Here is a 23792-nt window from a genome sequence, read left to right on the forward strand (position 1 = left end):
CCACCAAAATCCAGATTACGATTTCATGCTTGTTCTGATGCAACTGCATCACAATTGCGCCGTGTGAAAGCTACACCATCCTATCCATCCAGAACATATCAAAATTCACCTGTCATTATCATCCTGCTCCCCTGTGGCCCCCAGACACCTAGTCATGCTCCTCCGCAGCACCCACTTACCCATCCTCGTCCCCCTGGTGCAACATGTCTTCATATGATATCAATAGATGGTAAAGCAGGATGCTGGAGGCCAGAAGCTTCCTGCTCCACCATAGTATTCCGCTAGATGTAGTTGTTCGGCCATTTCCCTTCTAGATTCCCTGGTGGATCTTCACAGTACCCGATCTAATGTTGTATGGCTAGCTTCATTGTTCAGTTTCTCAGTACTGCCCCCGGAGGAGCCATGAAGTATTACATAAGCTTAATGTTTAAAGGGGGTTTTCTGGGAGTAGAATAGTGACAACCTGTCCTTTACAATACAGTTTTGTCCAAAAGTATTGGCACCCCTGCAATTCTGACAGATAATACTCCTTTTCTTCGAGAAAATGATTGCAATCACAAATTCTTTGGTATTATTATCTTCATTTAATTTGTCTTCCATGGAAAGCCACAAAAAGAACTGTCAAAAAGCCAAATTGGATATAATTCCACACCAAACATAAAAAAGGGGGTGGACAAAAGTTTTGGCACTGTTTGAAAAATCATGTGATGCTTCTCTAATTTGTGTAATTAACAGCACCTGTTACTTACCTGAGGCACCTAACAGGTGGTGGCAATAACTAAATCACACTTGCAGCCAGTTGAAATGGATTAAAGTTGACTCCACCTCTGTCCTGTGTCCTTGTGTGACCACATTGAGCATGGAGAAAAGAAAGAAGACTAAAGAACTGTCTGAGGACTTGAGAAGCAAAATTGTGAGGAAGCCTGAGCAATCTCAAGGCTACAAGTCCATCTCCAAAGACCTGAATGTTCCTGTGTCTACCGTGCGCAGTGTCATCAAGAAGTGTAAAGCCCATGGCACTGTGGCTAACCTCCCTAGATGTGGATGCAAAAGAAACATTGACGAGAGATTTCAACGCAAGATTGTGCGGATGGTGGATAAAGAACCTCGACTAACATCCAAACAAGTTCAAGCTGCTCTGCAGTCCGAGGGTATAACAGTGTCACCCCGTACTATCCAGCGTCAGCGTCTGAATGAGAAGGGACTGTATGGTAGGAGACCCAGGAAGACCCCACTTCTTACCCAGATACCTAATGTATGGCGCATTGTGAGCCGTCAAGAGACTGACCGTGGAAGATTTTGTTCCTTGCAGAGTCTCTCCTTACGAAGTGGATAGAAACCGTACAGCGAAACGCATAGTAAGGTCCTCGTAAAGTTAGACACCTTCCTTCTATTTATGTAGGTCTTCTGTATTTATAGCACTTTTACTAGTAATAAGCTGAGTAATTGCGATCAGATGGAGCGACTTCTGCACCGCCGCGTATCATTGACTTGTCTAATAGATACCAGATGACTGTGGTGGGACGGGGGGGGGGGGGGGGGGATCTTGTTGACATTCGTATCTTTATCATCGTGACGTGGAATCTTCTGGGCTTGGCCTAGTCGTCCATTGAGTGTTTTATAGGGACTGTGATGACCTTTTCTTAGAATAGGGCATCCCTTTGCAATAGGGGGGTCTTATACCCAGGACCCTCACAGATCAGCTATTGCTACAATACCAAGCATGGCCACTACACAGTTCACGGCGCTATTCTTGCTAAGTAGTCATAAGGCCCGAACACGAAGCTTCTTTAACCAACTCGTATGCGGGGGTCCCCAACCATTCATCTTCGATAAATGTTGCTGGACGCCGCCTATAGTCTAGTCTGTGCTTGGCCATTAGAAAGAATGGTCATTTTCTGACGTTATGGCGGACATTTTTCTAAAATTGAGACGCTCTTGTATGGCATCTTTAGTTTTTGGGTCAAAATCCCTTTAATCAATCACTTTTCACAATTTTGCAATAGGTTAAAGTTAACAGATGGTTCTCACCACACAATAAGTTGTATTTCCGGGATCTTTTATTTTGGGGACGTTGCTCCGTATAGAGAATGTGCCGCGTTATTAAGATTTCATGCAGGGCCAACCGTGGACAGTAGGACAACAAAAACAGTATCGGCTCCGAGACATGGCGTCCTCTGAGCGTCCTTACTGTGACGCCGTCCAGACAAACTCTTAACTACATCCTGATGTCTGACACTGCACCATTGTATAGGGAGGATCATCCTCTTGTGTGCCCCGGGCCTCGTGGACCACCCCCGTTTTCCAGCTGACATTTCCATTTCCCGAAATAGTAGGATGACGCTTCTATGACAAGTCCACAACATTGACCAACTTCATATCGGAACTCTCTGCGTTCATGGACCCTCGGAATGGAACGCGAGACCCCCATTGGGAGAGCCTTGGCCTGTGCATGAGGCCTTATGTTATTCTATAAGGGGGTGGGTAGAGGAGGAAGTCTGTGTGGTACAGTTTCAACCAATCGTTGCAGAGCAGGATGTGATGTCAGAGAGGGGGCGGGGTCATTTTTCCAACTATTCCAATACAGCTCAGTTACATGCAATGCACCTAACGACCTTTAGCCTCTGGGCCCCCGTAGCCTTGAGGGCCCGCTATGTATCCAGCTTTTCGAGACCCCTGATTGACAGTCAACGTTGGACTAAAACCTACTTAGGATCAGCATGATCAGAAATTGTTGCCTGGTATTGTGTTAGTATTCCTGGTGCCCTCCACCTTGTGTGTTGACCTTGGTCTTGGCTTCGCGCCCAGATAAAGGTTCCCATGATTGTAGGGGGCGATTATATGTGAACTGCGCAGGAATAATATTCTCGTGACACCGTGATGTGAATGTTACTGTAAAAGCAAAGAAAAAAATCACGTTGTCCGATGATACTGCCATGGATTTCCAATTTATTGGTCTTTATTGGCTACCCTATAAAGTGACTGGGAGCAGAGCTGCTACGGTATACAGAGTATACAGTATACAGAGCTTGAAACTGGATACAGCGTATACAGACATAGGAACCGAAGTGGATGGGAGTAGAGCCGTATCAGCTGATCGGTATGGGTCCTGGTGTGGGACCTTGACCAGTCTGATCCTGTGGATAAGTTATCCGTATTCTTTGGACGACCCTTAAAGAGGCTTTTCCACAAAATCAAGTTTCTCCTATAGGAAAGGATAGAACTTGCAGATCAGTGGGGGTCCATCCGCTCACGCCTACACTGATCAGGAGAATGGTGGCCTTTGATCTCCCGCTCTGAATGAAGCCGCCATTAATTTCAGGAGTGCTGCGCTCATCTCTAGTTTTAAGCCTGGGGCCACGCACCCCTTCGGATAAGTTTTGCAATCTGATGCGTCACCAGAACCCTGCAAAGCCGCGGATAAAACCCACCGGCCCTCTGCAGGTTTATAGCCCACGGGTTTTATTTGCCGCACGTGGGCGAGATTGGAGTGAGTTGCGGCATCTCGCCCGTTGCCTCTGTGTCCCCAATCTTAAGGGGTTTCCCTTCGCAGCCATTGGATATACCATAAATACCCTTTTAGATATAGGACCCTCCCCTATGGGGAGAGCACGGGTTGGGGACCCCCATGCTGTGACCACTATGAATTGAGAAATCTACACCATTACCTGCATTGACTCCTCCCTATACAAATGCCCAAATTGACAGCAGGGGCGACCTTACCCCCTCAGGGGAGACTCTTTGGGTTGTCAGAATCCCATCTTGTTGCAACATTGACCGTGTTCTCTCCACGACTTCTACGCTTATTTCCGTCCTCCGCCTAGAATTGGCCCCTATAATGGGCAGCTGCAGTTTTTCTCACTCCCCCCTCCTCCCCCCCCCCCCTAATAATTTGGATTAGTAACGGAAGCGGCCGTACCCTCTTACATGGGACTGCTATTTCCAGTGACACGATGTTCTCCTCACTACTGAATCACGTCTGTCCTTCCTGAACGTTCTTCCCGCTCATGCCAGCCAGCAACTGTTTGCCTTGTCACATAGGTGAGAGGCCCGAGGGCATCGAAACAAAGAGGGTAGTATACTACGTGAGATATTAATCTGCAGGAACCTGCAAGGCGTCGCTGGCTTCTATAAACATGCGGCGAGTCAGGCCGCAACGGCACCGACACTTTCTTTTTACCAGTTCTTTAGATTTTCGCTGTAAAACTTCAATCTGCACGTTTTTTTACATTGTATTTTTTTACTAGAAAAATTCCTAGAATCCAGCAGGAAGTGATCGCCTGCGCAAATTATAGCAGAAGGGGTCGTGACCGAGGGCTTCCTCTCATTCCTATAGGACCATGTCTCTTCTCAAAATTACAGCAGCCATTTTTTATTTTAATTTACCTCCCGGCCTTCCAGAAGCCATATTGTTTTTTTTAATTCTTATGAGGACTTTTTTTGTTTATGTTTTTTGATCCTGCTTTTTGAGCGATTTCTAGTTCTAGGAGGAAGATATTCTTGATGTCCCTCAAAATAAATTGGGTGAATCCACCTCCATTGCAAGACCGCCACGTAATATTCCAGTCTTCATTAATCTTCCCCTGTTTCTATTCTCCTTATTTCTAAGATCTCTGCTTGCTGTCAGTGACTGAGAAGACTGTTGTGTCCATTCAGAGGCAATAACCCTGTATATAGCTAGTCCTGCTCTCAGCTGATACATTGTATCCAGTCTAGACAATGCTCTGTGAGCTCAGTAGCCTGGACTACAGACTGATACATTGTATACAATATAGACAATGCTCTGTGAGCTGAACAGCCTGGACTACAGACTGATACATTGTATACAATATAGACAATGCTCTGTGAGCTGAACAGCCTGGACTCCAGACTGATACATTGTAACAAACTATATTTGTGCAACTGCTGCTGATATATCCAGTCTAGACAATGCTCTGTGAGCTCAGCACCCTGGACTACAGACTGATACATTGTATCCAGTCTAGACAATGCTCTGTGAGCTCCAGACTGATACATTGTATCCAGTACAGACAAAGTATAGATTTGTGCAACTGCTGCTGATATATCCAGTTTAGACAATGCTCTGTGAGCTCAGCAGCCCAGACTCCAGACTGATATATTATACCAAACTAGCAGAGAGATTTGTGCAGCGGCTGCTTCTGTATCCAGTCTAGACCATGCTCTATGAGCTCAGCAGCCTGGACTCCACATTGATACATTGTAAACAATGTAGCTCAGATACTTGTGATGTGTTGAGCTCCTAGAGCATTGTCCAGACTGGATACAATTGTACCATTTTCCTATCCGCTTCAGATTTTGACTAAACCGATTCTGCTGTTTCTGGAGCGCCGGCGTCTCTGCTACAAGTTCCTCACCTCCTTGACTTTAAAGATTTTAAGAACCTACTTGCCTTGGCCAATGCTGCGTTGTAATGGGGGGGTATTTGCCCCCTCTAATGTTCTGTCCCTGGCTTGGCACCTGTCACGTCGACCTGTCATCACTCTCCAGGCTGGATTTGTTCGGACCTTGTCGTTGCGGTGCCCTGTTATTATGCCCGGACATGGCATGTTCTTACATCGGGCCGAGCCACCTCCAGCCTTTAGTCATGTCTTGAGTAAGCCGGCATGGGACATTGTGTCTTGGCAGAGGACACGACTGTGGGCGGAAAACATGTGGTTAATGGTAGAAGAGAGGGAGAGAATTTTCTTGGGAGCGAGCGCGGGAAGCTCGTATGGAAAAACACTGGGCATGGAAGTGCGGCCATGTTTCCGCTTCTTGCGACCTTTTCCTTGCCGGAGCGGCTGCGATGGGAAAGCGAGGAGACTTGGTTATTTTTCTTACTATTTTGCCTGTCACTGCGAGGACAAGGGCCATTGAGAACAGGGGAAGGAAGGACGCCAAAGACTCTACGGCTTCCTCCTTAAGTTTGTTTTCTGGGCAGGGCCGTATCCAAACCCCTGACTGATGTGTGTTTGTTATTATATGGGACCTTGGCCAGGATATTGTGCCACCCCCATGCCCAGAATTAGTCCACATGGGACGGACTTGCAGAGGATTAGCTGCCAACAAATCCTCTGCCATGTACAGTAGCAAGAAACGGATGAGCGGTAACCTCTGTGGCGGTTTTTACAAACCGGGCGTGCTGCGGGTTTTCACCACAACGTCCATCCTTTGCATTGCAACAGGTGAACCCATGAGAATTATTATGAGTTGCACCAGTGAGGACCCCCCCAATTTTAGGCAGTTATTGTTGCAGCGGGAGCTAAAGCCTGCGCCTCCTCCACTGGTTTTGCCTGCAGCGCCCTGACCACCTACCGACTCGGGCTTTTTCAGGCTTATTAGTTGATAACCTATCCTTAGAATACCCAGGGATCCCCAACGATCAGCTCTTTATAGACGCTGCAGCATTCAGGTGAATGTCGCACTTACCTAAGCAGTACATTGTTTAGTGGCTGTGGTCAGTATTGCAGCTCTGACCCATTTACTTGAATGGGACTGAGCTTTGAACAGGCCATGGGACTGATAAACGTGATGTTACAGCTGATCTGTGGGGGTCCAAAGGTGTTGCACTCCATTGATCTGCATTTGATGACCTATACTAAAGATGGGTCATCTGTTAAACCCCTTTAAGACCGGTTGCGCATGACCATGACGTCTGTGAATTAAAGGCACGGGGGACACGTGTATGCCACCTGTGTTGCCTGTGCATGGGCCTTGCACGGATCGAGGGCCACAAAATAGGGCAGGACTAGGACCTGTTGTATATTCTGTGTCCCGAGCTGTCGGCCATTCACACTCATGCGTCCTTGTGCGATCCGGGAAATACACGGATAACACTCTGATCATGGCCGTGGCTGTCTACAAGAGGCCTAAGTCTGCGGGTTATTTTGAACCCCCTCCAATTGTTAAAGGGGTTGTTCCAAGTTTTAATGTTACCCTTACGCATAGCGAATTGGACACCCCCTCTCAAGCGACGTAGTAGAGACTCTTCGTAGACCGGGGTCTTTGGGTGCCTATGGGTTACGTTCGGTGCATGGACTGGGTGATGTAAGGGTTAATAGGCAGCGCTCTTGGCGCCCGGCTTCCCTGGTGCCTAGAGGAAACCTTGGCACTGCTGCTTTGCATATGTCTGCCAGACATGGTGGCTGCAGCATATTCGACGCCTACATTTATATATTCTCCTTTTCCAAAAACTAGGATAACCTCCAAAGGGGGGGGGGGGACGGATCAGATCCCAGTTTGGGCAGAAACGTCCCTGTAAGTCCTAACAGCCATGAATGAATGGATCTGTACACTGTATACAATGCTGGCCGTCTGCCCCGGCCGACCTGTAAACCTTCAGGCTACCATAGAGAAAGGGTTAAGCAGGTGACTGGACCTCATCCAAGGAGTTAAAATCCAACATGGCCGACGTTTCCCCTCAAGGATCACATTGTAAACCTCTACCTGCGGCCTATGACAGCGGAGCCGCTCGGTACCATCCGGGCGCCTCAGGAACCTCTTGTACTCGCCGTGTTTATGTAAGGTTTTGGCTGAGGCCCAAGTGAATCCTGTTCCTGTTTACTCCGTGCTGAGAGATCCCTGCTCTCCACACCGTGTTTTATATTACATGTCAGTAAGAGAGATAGGAGGGCGCTCTAAATACAACATTAGGATGGGTACAGCAGCCTGCGGGTGCCGGAAGACCCTACGGGGTGGGCCGCTCCTATTAAAGTGATAGGAAGGATGCTGCAGCCCCATCCTCTGCATAGTGGTGGTCCTGGGGTACTGCAGCACCTCTCCTGTGACGGTGCTGGGCCAATAGCATCTTCCGGCACTGAGGGGTGGTCTGTCACTCACATACCAATGACATATTCTGCATTTTTGGTTATTTCTGACTCTGCCCATGACTTCGTCTGCGTGTTGTCAGCGTTGATGATCCACCTATATTCAGCAAATTGCTGCCGTCGATGGTTTGCCTGCTCCGGCATTTTGGCTGCTCTTAAGCTGTCCTGCTGCTGAACTTGTTCCTCACACCGTGCCTGTGATTGTTCCAGCATCTCATCAGCTTGCTGGGACGCCATATAATGAGTGTGTTGTTGGTGTTGATGATCCGCCTCCTCCGGCGTTTGGACAGCTGTCAAGCTGGCCTGTCGCTGAACGCGTTCCTCGTGCTGTGCCCGGGATTGTCCAGCATCTCAGCAGCTCGCTGGGACGCCATATAATGAGCGTGTTGTTGGTGTTGATGATCCGCCTGCTTTGGCGTTTGGGCAGCTGTCAAGTTGGCCTGGCACTGAAGTTGTTCTTCGCACCGTGCCTGTAATTGTTCCAGCATCTCAGCAGCTCGCTGCAACACTAGATAATGCATGTGTTGTTGGCGTCGATGATCTCCCTCAGCTCCGCTTGAGGAGAACTCTGTGACTTCTGGCTCCTTCATAGCTCTCCTTGTTTTTGACAAATTTAGATTTTCTTTTCCAGGCATTTTTTAAGTTGACAAATGCCAATTTGGAGTAAAGGTGTTTGCCCATGTCAGTGTGCCTGGATCAGATCTGATAATATGCAAATGTGTGTACACAATCCACTGAGGGTTAGTGTGTGTTTACACAGAGAGATAACAGCACTGGGACCTGAGATAAGGCTGCTGCACACAGTGTAATATAGTATGTGACCATAAATTCATAACAGTCGTGTTAATCAAGGTTACAATCTATCTATGTGCCAAATTTCATTCAAATCTGTAGGATCTGCAGTTCTCTCTGAGCTGGTGGCTGAAGACTAGCTGCTGTGATGAACTTACACAAAAGTGGACATCCTCCACCCTAATTCTCACCCTCACTCAGGATCCTATCTATCTATCTATCTATCTATCTATCTCCTATCTATCTATCTATCTACCTATCTCCTATCTATCTATCTATCTATCTATCTATCTATCTATCTATCTCCTATCTATCTATCTATCTATCTATCTCCTATCTATCTATCTATCTATCTATCTATCTATCTATCTATCTATCTATCTATCTATCCTATCTATCTCCTACTCTTGTCTGCCTATGTCTTTCTTTTCCCCTCCCTCAGCTCGACCTCCTTCGATGGAGAGCTGTAATTTGATATATCAATGAGTACAGTCTGTCTTGAGAGGACAAGACGGATTCTGGACTGTTTCTATTGGAAAGGAAGGGGCTTGATAAATGGAGAAAGAAACATTTTTCTCTGAAAGTCATCTAAAGTGAAGCTCTGTCTTGACACTATACAACTAAGGTGTAAAAGAATTGCGTGGTGAGTTATACCTGCGTATCTAATGCTCCTTTTATAAGGAAGTGCAGTGCCGAAGCTTGACAGACTGTAAATTCTGCAGTCATCATAAGATGAACAGTAAGTGGGGGGAGGCTCCTGCTGCAGCCAGTTGTCTTACAGCCAGACACAGGACAGTGAAGAGAATGATGGGACATGGCTGATCTCTTGGAACACACAGAGACGATTTCTTTATATATTTTTCAGTTTAGTTGTAAGACACTGTCCACATCTGCGTCAAGGAGTCCTGTAAACCCAAGTTTTTAGTCTGGAATTTCGGAACAAAAATAATAGACACCTGATGGGACCCCGTTATAGTTAGCGGGGTACCTGAAGATCCGTTGTCCATCATGACATGGCTCCAGTGGCGTAACTAGGAATGGCAGGGCTCCGTGGTAAACTTTTGACACGCCCCCCCCCGACTGACTCCGAGGACCTCGACCGCCCCCCCTCCTACGCATTCTTGCGCCCTCTATTATGCCCCATAGTGGCCCCTGCACACAGTATTATCCCCCATAGTGGCCCCTGCACGCAGTATTATGTCCCATAGTGGCTCCTGCACACAGTATTATGCCCCATAGTGGCCCCTGCACACAGTATTATGTCCCATAGTGGTCCCTGCACACAGTATTATCCCCCATAGTGGCCCCTACACACAGTATTATGCCCCATAGTGGCCCCTGCACACAGTATTATGTCCCATAGTGGCTCCTGCACACAGTATTATGCCCCATAGTGGCCCCTGCACGCAGTATTATGTCCCATAGTGGCCCCTGCACACAGTATTATGTCCCATAGTGGCCCCTGCACACAGTATTATGTCCCATAGTGGCTCCTGCACACAGTATTATGCCCCATAGTGGCCCCTGCACACAGTATTATGCCCCATAGTGGCCCCTGCACACAGTATTATGTCCCCATAGTGGCCCCTGCACACAGTATTATCCCCCATAGTGGCCCCTGTACACAGTATTATGTCCCATAGTGGCCCCTGCACACAGTATTATGTCCCATAGTGGCCCCTGCACACAGTATTATCCCCCATAGTGGCCCCTGCACATAGTATTATCCCCCATAGTGGCTCCTGCACACAGTATTATGTCCCATAGTGGCCCCTGCACACAGTATTATCCCCCATAGTGGCTCCTGCACACAGTATTATGTCCCATAGTGGCCCCTGCACACAGTATTATCCCCCATAGTGGCCCCTGCACACAGTATTATGTCCCATAGTGGCCCCTGCACACAGTATTATCCCCCATAGTGGCTCCTGCACACAGTATTATGTCCCATAGTGGCCCCTGCACACAGTATTATCCCCCATAGTGGCTCCTGCACACAGTATTATGTCCCATAGTGGCCCCTGCACACAGTATTATCCCCCATAGTGGCCCCTGCACACAGTATTATACCCCATAGTGGCCCCTGCACACATTATTATGTCCCATAGTGGCCCCTGCACACAGTATTATCCCCATAGTAGCCCCTGCACACAGTATTATCCCCCATAGTGGCCCCTGCACACAGTATTATCCCCCATAGTGGCCCCTGCACACATTATTATACCCCATAGTGGCCCCTGCACACATTATTATACCCCATAGTGGCCCCTGCACACAGTATTATGCCCCATAGTGGCCCCTGCACACAGTATTATACCCCATAGTGGCCCCTGCACACAGTATTATACCCCATAGTGGCCCCTGCACACAGTAGTATGCCCCATAGTGCCCGGCCCTGCCAGGATCGGTAAGTAAATAGGGCCCGTCACTATTAACAGTAACGGCCTATTAAGAAATTTTTTTTTAAAAAAGCGGTAGCGGATGTCACCGGGCCCCTAATGTCCCGGGCCCTGTGGCAGCTGCCTCTGCGGTAGTTACGCCACACATGGCTCCTTCTTCAGTTGTTCGGAACAGACCAGAAATACGGAAACAAGTCGCCGATGTGAGCGTGCCATAATATCAGAACCAAGAACCAAAAAGTTGGGAATTGTTTTTGATCCTTTTCTGTTCAGCTCTCTGGTGACGTCCGGTCTCGCAGCTTTCTATCATCGGAGGCTTTAGCTCCTGGACTTTTGGCACGATGGGAGTTGTAGTCTCCGTTGTGGAGCCGCCGTTGCCATCCTGCCCAGAGCTGTATATATAAAACACGCTTATTGTTTATTCCAAGCCATTAAGTAACACGTATGTTAATCCGGCGCAGAATCCATCATGCGGGGAAAGCGACCCAACCAGTTCTGCACAGTGAAGGTGTTTATTTTGGAAGAACGCACGTACAATACTTTTATCGGTTTTCATTACGTCAACAATTCGCTCTCCGATGCCAAGTTAACCTGAGCGAAATAAATGGCCGAGTGTTCTTATCTGTAACTGAACGCTTAGCGAGAACGTCTGAGCGATCCCAGAGATCACACGATGGATTGCTCGCTCTCGCTGCTTTGTTTATGGTGTATACGTTGTAAGTTCCTTGGTGGTTTTCTTCTCCATTCATGGCTTAAGCGAGACAGATTCCGCTCCTACCCGGAGCTCTGAGAAAATTGATGGAAAATCCCTTTAAAGACAACTTTTTATGCGATTTTAACTACGTGCAGTATTGTGGCCTAGTCGTATATTGCGGTTTTTTTCCCAGTAGGTCCGACCTCCTGTACGTTACGGCTTCTCCATCTGCTCGCTGGTGCCGGAGTTCTTTGTTTGCCCCTGTTCACACCCTGTGTCAGTTTCTTTGAGGTGTCAGCCGCCTCCGGGCTGTGTTTTATATACAGATAGTGTTTGTGTGTATAATAATGACGCCTTTGTATCAGATGACGGTATTCCCGGTGCCGGCACAGGTGGCAGACTGCCTTGGCACAGACGAGCGGTCGGGGGCAGCGACAAAGGATTCGGTTTTCAGCGACATGACTACTTAGGCTTTGTTCACATCTGTGTTGGCGACTTCATTGCAAATGCTATCAAAGATCATCACTAGGTGAGCAAGGGCCGGCAGGAAAAAGTAGAACTTAGGGTTGAGCAATCTGGTTCGGAGATCGGATCCCGATTGGCGATCGAGCAAATTTCATGATCTGGAAAATGATCGGATTTTGAAATTTCAAGATCGGCTCAACCCTAAAAGTGACTTTTCCCATAGAGAAGCATTGACTGGGGTTGAGCGATCGTGAAAGATCGGATCCCGATCGGCGATCGAGCAAATTTCACGATCGGGATCGGCTAGAAAATGATCGGAAATTGGATTTTAATAATGGGGTCCATGTGGTTTCTGCTCAGTTTCTTCACTACCCAATGACCGCTCCGTATTGATGGGGTTGAATACTGATCATTGGGGCCGTTATATTTGTGAACCCCCTTATGGTGGAAACAATAGGTCTGGGATTATGACGGGTCCTATAATTCAAAACCTTCAGATTTGCAGTTTCGGAAACCACGTTCTCCTTCTTTTTGTTGGAATTTTTTTTTTCTCTTTGTGCTGCAAAATATTTGGCTGGGTTCCACCATTGTCTGCATCCAAATTTACTCATAGTATTAGGCAGTGTGGTGGGAAGTATTGCACGCACGTGTCACATACTATCTACACGTGACTATACGACCCTGCACAACATTTACCTGAAATGTCCTCTGCTGATCTACAGCAATTTTAAAAAAAATTTTAGTTAATTTTTTTGCTCTTAGTGTAATAATTGTCACTCATTTTAGAGTGGATCTTTTTCTTTTGCCACAGAAACGGTATATACATGCCTGGGAATGACTATTATGGACATAGGAGTCTGTCAGACATAGGGAATTAGGGATGTTTTTGGAAGCAGAAAGGTTAATCTCTTAAAAAAGAAGCTTGTAACATTCGTGGCCCCCTTATGGTAGTCGGTTGCAGTTATATGTACAATAGTGCAGGTTTAAAGGGGTTTTTATAGTGTAAAACATCCCCTATTTGTTGGAATGGTCCCTTAAAGGGAGTCTGTCATCAGAACCCAGTATATCAATCAACCCTGCAGATAGATAGGCCAGAGTCTCCTGAATCAAACGGTGTTTTCCCCTTGTGAATCACTCCCTCCGTTGCCGAGATATTGTATAAGAAAAGGAGCTCTTTGAAGCCACAAGGGCGCCGCCATTGCTCTGATCTCATTTACATATTCACAAAAATGGCGATATCTCGGCAACGGAGGCAGCCATTCACAAGGCGAAAACGCCGTTTGATTCAGGAGACTCTGACCGATCTATCTATAAGGTTGGATTGATACACTGGGTTCGGTTGACAGATACCCTCTAACAATAACCTTAACAAAATATCCCTTTGCCGGAACCCCAGTGATCACCTGTAATCTATGGGTTAACTTACCAATAACTGCGTTCCAGCAGTAATACCACAGGGGAAATGAAGCAATATATAGTTCCCACAACATGGCTGCTTTCTTCCAGAAAGAGCGCCACACCTGTCTACAGGTTTAATGTGGTATTGCAGCTCAATCCTGTTATTTCCATGGAGCTACAAAGCCAACCTCATCCCACGGACAGGATAACAGGCGTGTTTTTTCCAGTCATGGACGACCCCTTTAAAAATCCCATATTAAGAATTTATATAACATTTCCAGTATCTTAAGATGAAGCCATTACCGGCACCATTAGAGATTGAGCACTTCTGAAGTGTTTTAGTAGAAAATCGAAGTCGACATGGTGCCCCGTGTGGTTTACATATTTCTTCTTAAGCTTTGATTTGATCATTAATGTGAGATTTATCTTCTCGAAGTCTGGAAAATCTCCGGCCGGCGACCCCGGTAATAAACATTATATAAGGATCATCGCCTGCGCGAGTCCGTGTCGTGTACAGTTATAGATTACCGCTATATGGTGAGTCATGTGACCTCATCCTAGCCAATATAATTAGGATAGTGATGTTTTATATTTGTCATCACCTCCTGTGCTGCAGGGTAAAGCATGGCGGATAGACTCTACTGCTGCACATGGGTCTTATGTATCAGTTAAACCCCCCCCAAACCCCAAAAATAATCCCCCCCCCCCAATGGTACTGGGTATCTCTTTTATATGTAAAATACATGACCATCTCTTTGAACCCCTTAAGGACCACATAATCTGTCATTAAGGACCAGAAGAATTTTTCATTATAGTCATCCCAGATTCTGCACCTCCCATGAGGCGATCTGAAGCGACCGCTTCAGGCGGCGCTATGCCGGGGCCCAGGGGAGGGTGGCATTTTTGCTTACCTAAGCCAGTCCAGGACAAGCTGTCCTGGACTGGCTTAGCGTCACCGAGCGGTGGATTGGGGAGGCCCCATGGACGCAGCGCTGCTCCAGCAGCCTCCCCTCACGCTCAGGCAGAGTGCTCCACCACGCCCCCTTCGCTATGCCCCGCCCCCTTCTCTCCGCCCCGTCCCCTCCTCCCAGGGGGCGGCTTTCTGTCGTCCGCCTCGGGCGGCAGAAAAGTTCAGTTCACCCCTGGGGACGCCTTAAAGATACCTAAAGGAGTTTTTGGATTTCAACGGGTTTTTCGGATTTTTTCGACCCCCACGGTAAACTGGCCAGAACTAGACGTAGGCGGCTCCTTACACTGTGTATTGGCCGTTGTGGCCCCCCCCCCCCCCCCCCGTTCCCAATATCCTTCACTCTGCCAGTGCCCTGGCATTGGATATAAGATGGGGGGGAGGGGAGACGCCCAAGTGGCAGATCAAGAGTTGTTGAGTATTCTTATATTTTTCAATTACCCCACCTTGGCCCCTTTTGGGTTCTCCATAGGATATAAGAATACCAAATGTGTGGCCCCAGTGGTCTTATCTGATGACTGGGCCGCTGTAAGGTCTGTGCATATTACGGGAGCCATTGGATCGCACGTCATTGCATAGAACTGGCAGCGGGAGGGGAGTCGGGAAGGAGTAGACTGGTAACTCATGAATTTTTGGATGAGCTCCCAGTAAGAATCCCAGACCACCCATTTTTGTTCCATCTCCATGACGACTCATGTTGATGATCTCCTATATTAGTTTGTTCTCCTTCCGTGTCGGATGTGAGTCAGGTTGCGTGTCGGTAACTAAACGGGCCGTGCGCGGAAGAGAAGACTTTCCTGAGTGCAAAGGGAAAAAAATGGGAAACATTCCCAAGACCTTCAGGAAGTCACGGCTTCCCGGGACAGACCTAGAATTGTAAGTAGTCTTCTTGGAGACACTTGGACGGTAAAATCCCTTTAGTGCTGGATCCGTGGGTGGTTTGGTATAAAAACCAACGCCAGGGCAATAAAAAAAAAAAATTTCACAAAATAATCAACCAAAAATATCCGAATAGGTTCTCTGTACTTTATGGTTTTTCCTAGTCTTGCGCCAGTCCAGGTCTGTGCTGGGAACTGATGCCGATTCCCGTATTCTGCATAGTGGGCGTTATATACAACTTTTTTTGTAATTCATAAACTAGGTAACTTTTCCTTTCCCCCTGTCGTCTGACGTCCTGGTCCCTGCTCATCCATGAATAATGTATGGTAGGGGTGCGGGGGAGGTTTCGGTGATGGGCGACTAATCAGCTGCTGAATCCATTATCCCCTGACGCCCTCGGTTCTCGAGTTGCACTCATGTAAAGCTAGCCACTAGCAGCTGACCCGGACTAGTGTAGGGTATCCGCATTAATGGGACATCTGGCCCCCGGCCTGGGTCTTGCTTGCACCTTATAGCTGAATTGCATGAGATCTGTCAATGAGATGCACAGGCGACGGGGCCACCTTGTGTTCACACGGCTGTACTGTGGGGGATATTGGAGCAAAATCTTGGCTGCCTCGACAATCCCTGCTAGAAATCCTATGTGTGTTTTTGTTGCAGGATTTTGTGGCCCCCAGAGAGATGGTAACGAGGTAAGAAGACGCAGAGAGACGGCAGGAGAATGAGGAATCTCCTCCGCGTGGTCAGTGTCTTGGCTGCTTTGCAGTGTCTGCTGCTCCTTGTCCGCAGCCAGGCTGAAGGTGAGTGACCGCTACTAAAAAGCAAGCTCTAATGGTAAGAAATGTCGTCAGGCTGGGAAGGGTGTAGCCGGGAGGAAGGGGGTGTAGCTTAAAGGGGTTCTTTAGGATATACAGTTTTTTTCACAGATTGGGGAAGTTGAAAAATAAACAAAAAACGTAGATAGGTTAGGGTCACCCCAATCATACGGTGTTTTCCCCGTACGATTTGGTTCTTCCATTGCCAAGATATGCACTTTTGGTTTTTTTTAATAATAAAAGGGTTCTTCATAGTAATCAGGGACATGGCTTCTTACCACTGTGCAGTAATGAGGGCGTGGCTTCCTACCACTGTGCAGTAATGAGGGCGTGGCTTCTTACCACTGTGCAGTAATGAGGGCGTGGCTTCATACCACTGTGCAGTAAAGAGGGCGCGGCTTCTTACCACTGTGGAGTAATGAGGGCTTGTACTCTTACCACTGTCTAGTAAGTAGGGTGTGGCTTCTTTCCACTGTGGAGTAATGAGAACGTGGCTTCTTGCCACTGTGGAGTAATAGGGGCATGGCTTCTTTCCACTGTGGAGTAATGAGAACGTGGCTTCTTGCCACTGTGGAGTAATAGGGGCGTGGCTTCTTACCACTGTGGAGTAATGAGGGCATGGCTTCTTATCACTGTGGAGTAATGAGGGCGTGGCTTCTTACCACTGTGGAGTAATGAGGGCATGGCTTCTTATCACTGTGGAGTAATGGGGGCGTGACTTCTTACCACTGGAGTAAAAAGGGGGTGGCTTCATACCACTTTGAGGTAATGGGGGCGTGGCTTCTTACCACTGTGGAGTAATGGGGGCATGGCTTCTTATCACTGGAGTAAAAAGGGGGTGGCTTCATACCACTGTGAGGTAATGGAGGCATGGCTTCTTACCACTGTGGAGTAATGGGGGCATGGCTTCTTACCACTCTGGAGTAAAGGGGGCGTGGCTTCTTACCACTGTGGAGTAATGAGGGCGTGGCTACTTACCACTGTGGCGTAATGAGGGCGTGGCTTCTTACCACTGTGGCGTAATGAGGGCGTGGCTTCTTACCACTGTGGAGTAATGAGGGCGTGGCTTCTTACCACTGTGGAGTAATGAGGGCGTGGCTTCTTACCACTGTGGCGTAATGAGGGCGTGGCTTCTTACCACTGTGGAGTAATGAGGGCGTGGCTTCTTACCACTGTGGCGTAATGAGGGCGTGGCTTCTTACCACTGTGGAGTAATGAGGGCGTGGCTTCTTACCACTGTGGAGCAAAGAGGGAGCTGCCATTGCTCTAAAGAGCTAAAAATGGAATATCTCCGCAATGCCAGCACCAATTCACTGGGGGAAAACCACGTATGATTCGGGTGACTGTAACCTATCTGTCTGTAGGGCAGACACACTCCTGGTGACACACTCCCTTTAAGGAATTTCTTGTGTGCACTTACTTGTCCTTGGCCGAGCATAAAGATGTCCCTATGGATGTGATCTCAGAGGATGGACAAGATGTAGGGAAATGTCTGAATACTGTCCAACACCTTTAACGTAATCGGACCATACACAGGGGTCACCCGAACATAGACCACCATATGTTCGCTGATATAGTTGGGGACCTGGATCTCGCAGCTATACAGTGACTAAGAACGCGGCCTGTAGCTTACTGGCTTCTTGCGTTATTCAGCGAACAGACGGTTCAGTTTTTGGCCCGGACCACCGCTGGGGATGATCTACGCCTCATGTCCGCCCTTCGTGGCAGCTTTAAGCGTGACTCCAGTAAACAGCCATAAAAGTGTTGACATAAGGACAAGTGCGGATTGTAAAAACTACAAAAACTCCCAACGTGTGATCAATCCCCGTGATTTTGGCAGAAGTGTAAAAACATCAAGTCCTTGAAGGAACCTTATAATGGAGCTGGGGAGGGGGCGGGGTTTTCGGCCATATTGTGTTCCAGGCCAAAAAAAATTTGGCCTGCATGTGCCATCCATATGCACTCACGAGTCTGTGGGCAGACCCCAAGTGATCACATCCTATATGGATATGGGAAGTGATGACCAGCAGGGTAGCACCCGCCCGGGGTCACATGGATCATATGGAGCTCCCTACATATGAGGACATAGCCATCGTATAGGGTTCTGTCCACTGGCAACAATGAGAACATTATTTCTTAGGGGTTACCTCCGTCTCATATGTATGAGTTACAAACTGCAGAGACAGCGGACAAACAGCGCCACACTTAGTCACAGGTTGTGTGTGGTATTGCAGCTCTGCTCCGATCACTTTAATGACCCCATTATATGGCTCTGTTTTTCAGTTTCTTCAGATTTTTTCAAGAACCTTAACTGCTTGACTCATGACCTTGAGAATATGTTATGTCGATGGGACACCCCATACCCTGCTGGTCAAAAAATCCACTATGAGGTTTGTTCTAGGTAAGTCAAAAAGTTCTTATTGTGTCTTTCACATAAACAATGCTCTTTGGGCTCAACAGCCTGGACTCCAGGACTGATACATTGTATCCAGTCTAGACAATGCTCTGTGAGCCCAACAGCCTGGACTCCAGGACTGATACATTGTATTCCAGTCTAGACAATACTCTGTGAGCTCAACAGCCTGGACTCCAGGACTGATACATTGTATTCCAGTCTAGACAATACTCTGTGAGCTCAACAGCCTGGACACCAGATTGATACATTGTAGCAAACTAGCAGAGAGATTTGTGTGCTCATGTTTTGAGCTCACAGAGCATTGTCTAGACTGGATACAATGTATCAGTCCAGAGTCCAGGCTGTTGTGCTCACAGAGCATTGTCTAGACTGGATACATTGTATCAGTCCAGAGTCCAGGCTGTTGTGCTCACAGAGCATTGTCTAGACTGGATACAATGTAACAGCTGACAGCCAGACTAGCTATGCACAGGGTTACTGCCTCTGAATGGACGCAAAACGCTATTATCGATAAAATACGTTACAGATCGTTACGTTACTATCGATATGATACGGACTGATCACTACAGGTTTGTCTCGAACACAGGTCTGGCATCTCGACGCCATGTTTCAATACGACCGAAAATTGGCTAAAAGTGGAGTTTCCAATCTTCTCCGCATCTGATATAAGCATAGAGGCCAAAGACGTTCCGGGGAATCCAACGATACGTTTTCAGAAGACGTCCATGGATATTCGTAAGTCTCCCGTATCCTTACAGTTAGCCCTGGAGATCTCCAGATGGGGAAGGGGGAGGGGGGGTTAGACTGACCACGAATGGTCTTTGGAACCTAGATATTTCTCATCCAGCAGAACATGGGTTAAACCTATTTCCTGTCCAGATCGTGCGCTGACACATTGTATCCGGAGCCTGTTCTGCAGATTAGAAGGATTTTCCTGTGTGTGATTTCATTAGTCAGATGGACATAATGGCCGCTCGTGTTCTCGGAGGGGTTGCGCTCCGGCGCGCTTATTTCAGGAGTCTCGTATTCTAAGTGTTCTTGTTTGTTTCTTGCAGCTTTTATTCCTTATTCCCCGGAGGTTCACTCCTTGGTTGCCGATTATCAGACTGACACATTGGCCGTGGCCTGGACCATGAACTCAACGACCCTTGTGAATGGGATGAAGCTGACCTGTGAGATGAACGTGCTGCAGGGAGGAAACCTGCTGCTCCATAATGTACGTCCTTGTGTGTGCAAACACTTACCGTATTGTATCTGTATACCACCACTGCTATGCAGACGTTAAGATGTAGGGGTTGTAGAACACCCCCCTAATCCGTCTCCTTTAAGACCCTGCCCTTAAGGAGACGGATACACCCTACTGCGCCTCCTAGTCACAAAGTCTCCTGCTTTCAGAGGTGAATTAACCACCAGACCACAAGGTGTTAACCTTACACCTTTGGGGAACATGGTAATTACCCATTTAACAGATACCAGACCACCAAGGAACACTACTTTGCCCCCTCCCCCAATAAACACTAGACCACAGGTAATATACATTAGACCAAGTATATAGGTAGTATACATTAGACCAAGTATATTACTTCCTATATACTCTAGACCACCAGGGAACACTACTTTGCCCCCTCCCCCAATAAACACTAGACCACAGGTAATATACATTAGACCAAGTATATTACTTCCTATATACTCTAGACCACCAGGGAACAGCATATGACACCCCTTCCCCCTCCTACCCCAAATTACCCACCTAATATCCACTAGACCACCAGGTTATTCCCCCAGTATACACTAGACCACCAGGTTATTCCCCCAGTATACACTAGACCACCAGGTTATTCCCCCAGTATACACTAGACCACCAGGAATTGATGCCCTCTATTCTCCAGACCACCCAAGAACAAAATTGCGTCTACCCCCCCAATATTCACTAGACCACCAAGTGTTAACCCCTTATATACTCTGGACCACCAGGGAGTAAGCTATTGCCCACCTAAAATACTCTAGACCACGAAGTGTTGACTTACCCACCAAGGGGCAAAGTATCATCCACTAATATAACCTACATACTAGTCCTCCAAGTGGAGTCTTATGTGATGTGTACAGTGTGGCCACTAGGTAGCAAAATATTACCTAATATAGCCACGTCTTAGCCCCCTTTATTACCCTAGACCACCAGGAAGTTGACATGAACCCCTTTTGTATGTTAGACTTCCAGGAAATAATGTCAGTCCCTGTTCTATCCTAGACCACCAAGGAATCAAATCTATGCATGCCCCCAACCCTAGACCACCATAGTTAGCCCCATTGACCCCTTCACTAGCTGAGACCCCCAGAGATGTTCTCATTAGTCATTCGTCATAGTCTTATCCATGTATTGAACTTGTAAAGGTCCAGTGTTCCCTCAATAGCCCAAACCCTTTCAGCCGTCCTCCTCCACATTTGCCCGATTTTCCACCCATGGCCGACCCTTCTTCTTCTCACTATGTAGGAGACGGTGGTGGAGCACTGGTATTCTGAGCTCGGGATGTTTCACTGGAATTGGACGTCCGATTTCCCTTTAAACTGCTCATCACACTCGGTGCGGGTCCGGTGCTTCGTCCACGAGGAATACTACGATGGTGAAAAGAGGATGAGCGACTGGAGCGCCATCAAAACCGTCAACGGTAATAATCTAAAGGCTCTGCATTGGATTATCTAGAACCACGTGGCATCGGAACATCTCCTAATATTACGGTGCACCAAATGTAACCGTGAATGACTTGTTCAGAACCTGCACATGTGACCGGACAAGTGACAGGTCCTCTCTATTACAGGTAGCGGCAGTGAAAATGTCGTATTTCCCGAAGATATCGTTGTAGCCGTCGGTTCCGATGTGAACTTCTGCTGCAAAGTACAGAGAGGACTCCAAGTCCAGTCCATTAGTTATATAGCCGATGAATTTCCGCTGGTAGAGATGGGAAACGGCAGCCGCGGCATCCGCTTAACCAACCTGCAGAAGTCCGAACCCAGCGGAGACAACATCCTGTGCCACACGTCACCCGAGAGTTCAGAGTTCATCGGGACCGTCGTGTTTGTGGGATGTAAGTGGCCGAAACTTATCAGGTGCTTGAAGGATCCTTTTGTCTTTTCTGTCCTGATGAAAAAAATTGATTGCAGATTTAGGAATCCAAATCAGGTCCTTAAAGGGAATGTCGCCAGGAAAAAAAATAATAAATAAATAAATAAATTTAAAAAAAAAAAAATATATATATATATATATATATGACACTGTCTAGATATTTTTTTTATTTTTAATATAGAAGTGCCACATCCTGCAATTTTGTCTCTGGCTACTAAGCCTAATAATAGATAAAAATATGGTGAACAAGTATAGGCAGCCATATCTGACAATCTCTGGTGTCCAGTTCTAGTCTGATGATCCGGTGGATTTATCAGGTGCAGTAACAGTGTTAATAATTTCCTGTAGATCCTCCAGACAAACCGCGGGACTTCAGCTGTGAAGCGCGTCACCTTAAGGTGATCAATTGTACCTGGAAGGCTGGAAGAGATACTGGACTGTATGGGCCGCAGCGAGGGACAAAATACACCCTGTACGAAAGGTAAGTCAATCCACGGGTCTATGTATGGGGACGTCCAGTGCTCCCATAATGCATCTTACTGGACTGCGGTCTATAGGTCTATGTATGGGGACATCCAGTGCCCCCATAATACATCTTATGGGACTGCAGTCTATAGGTCTATGTATGGGGACGTCCAGTGCTCCCATAATACATCTTACTGGACTGCGGTCTATAGGTCTATGTATGGGGACGTCCAGTACCCCCATAATACATCTTATGGGACTGCAGTCTATAGGTCTATGTATGGGGACGTCCAGTGCTCCCATAATACATCTTACTGGACTGCGGTCTATAGGTCTATATATGGGGACGTCCAGTGCCTCCATAATACATCTTATGGGACTGTGGTCTATAGATCTATATATGGGGACGTCCAGTGCTCCCATAATACATCTTATGGGACTGCGGTCTATAGATCTATATATGGGGACGTCCAGTGCTCCCATAATACATCTTATGGGACTGCGGTCTATAGGTCTATGTATGGGGACGTCCAGTGCCCCCATAATGCATCTTATGGGACTGCGGTCTATAGGTCTATGTATGGGGACGTCCAGTGCTCCCATAATACATCTTATGGGACTGCAGTCTATAGGTCTATGTATGGGGACGTCCAGTGCTCCCATAATACATCTTACTGGACTGCAGTCTATAGGTCTATATATGGGGACGTCCAGTGCCTCCATAATACATCTTATGGGACTGCAGTCTATAGGTCTATGTATGGGGACGTCCAGTGCTCCCATAATACATCTTATGGGACTGCAGTCTATAGGTCTATATATGGGGACGTCCAGTGCCTCCATAATACATCTTATGGGACTGCAGTCTATAGGTCTATGTATGGGGACGTCCAGTGCTCCCATAATACATCTTATGGGACTGCAGTCTATAGGTCTATATATGGGGACGTCCAGTGCTCCCATAATACATCTTATGGGACTGCGGTCTATAGGTCTATGTATGGGGACGTCCAGTGCCCCCATAATGCATCTTATGGGACTGCGGTCTATAGATCTATATATGGGGACGTCCAGTGCTCCCATTGACATCTATTGACAATTTCAGGTTCTCTGGGATTAACACTTCATGTTCGGGATACAACGAAGATCTGGATGAATACAACTGCAGCTACGACATCAAGAAGGAACAGGAACTTCATGAATTTTTGCTCCTCGCTAGAAATCCTTTAGGAACCTCCAATATTTCTCTGGCCATTGATGTCACCGAAAGAAGTAAGTGTGAGCCGTCGTCGTATGCGCCACCCATCTGAGAATTTGACTTCAGGATCAGACTACACAAGGTTTTAGGAAGTTTTTTCTCCCCTTATTAGACATTTCAGTTTATTTTTTCCAGTTCATCCTCTGCCGATCGAGAAGTTTATTATCCGGGACACAAGTCCTACTGAAGTTTACCTCTCGTGGTTTTTGCCTGGAACGTACACATCCATTAATCTATCCTGTCAAATCGAGGTCAAGCCTGTCCATGGGGAGACGGAGATGGTAAGGACCGGGTCGC

At 47.3% G+C, this 23792-nt stretch overlaps 1 protein-coding gene across 1 annotated transcript in view; it reads left to right on the forward strand.

The window, feature by feature from the left end:
• LIFR (LIF receptor subunit alpha) overlaps window positions 1–23792 on the forward strand; it is a 42644-nt gene that overhangs the window by 9409 nt on the left and 9443 nt on the right. Inside the window, exons 2-10 of the mRNA XM_075267591.1 lie at window positions 16081–16220; window positions 18519–18636; window positions 19238–19386; window positions 19707–19867; window positions 21143–21317; window positions 21468–21734; window positions 22121–22253; window positions 23343–23509; window positions 23631–23776. Coding sequence (XP_075123692.1) covers window positions 16142–16220; window positions 18519–18636; window positions 19238–19386; window positions 19707–19867; window positions 21143–21317; window positions 21468–21734; window positions 22121–22253; window positions 23343–23509; window positions 23631–23776 — 1395 coding nt within the window. The 5' untranslated portion in view covers window positions 16081–16141. The remainder of the gene's footprint in view (window positions 1–16080; window positions 16221–18518; window positions 18637–19237; window positions 19387–19706; window positions 19868–21142; window positions 21318–21467; window positions 21735–22120; window positions 22254–23342; window positions 23510–23630; window positions 23777–23792) is intronic.

This window comes from Leptodactylus fuscus, chromosome 1 (assembly GCF_031893055.1).
Source record: "Leptodactylus fuscus isolate aLepFus1 chromosome 1, aLepFus1.hap2, whole genome shotgun sequence".
Lineage (NCBI taxonomy): Eukaryota > Metazoa > Chordata > Amphibia > Anura > Leptodactylidae > Leptodactylus > Leptodactylus fuscus.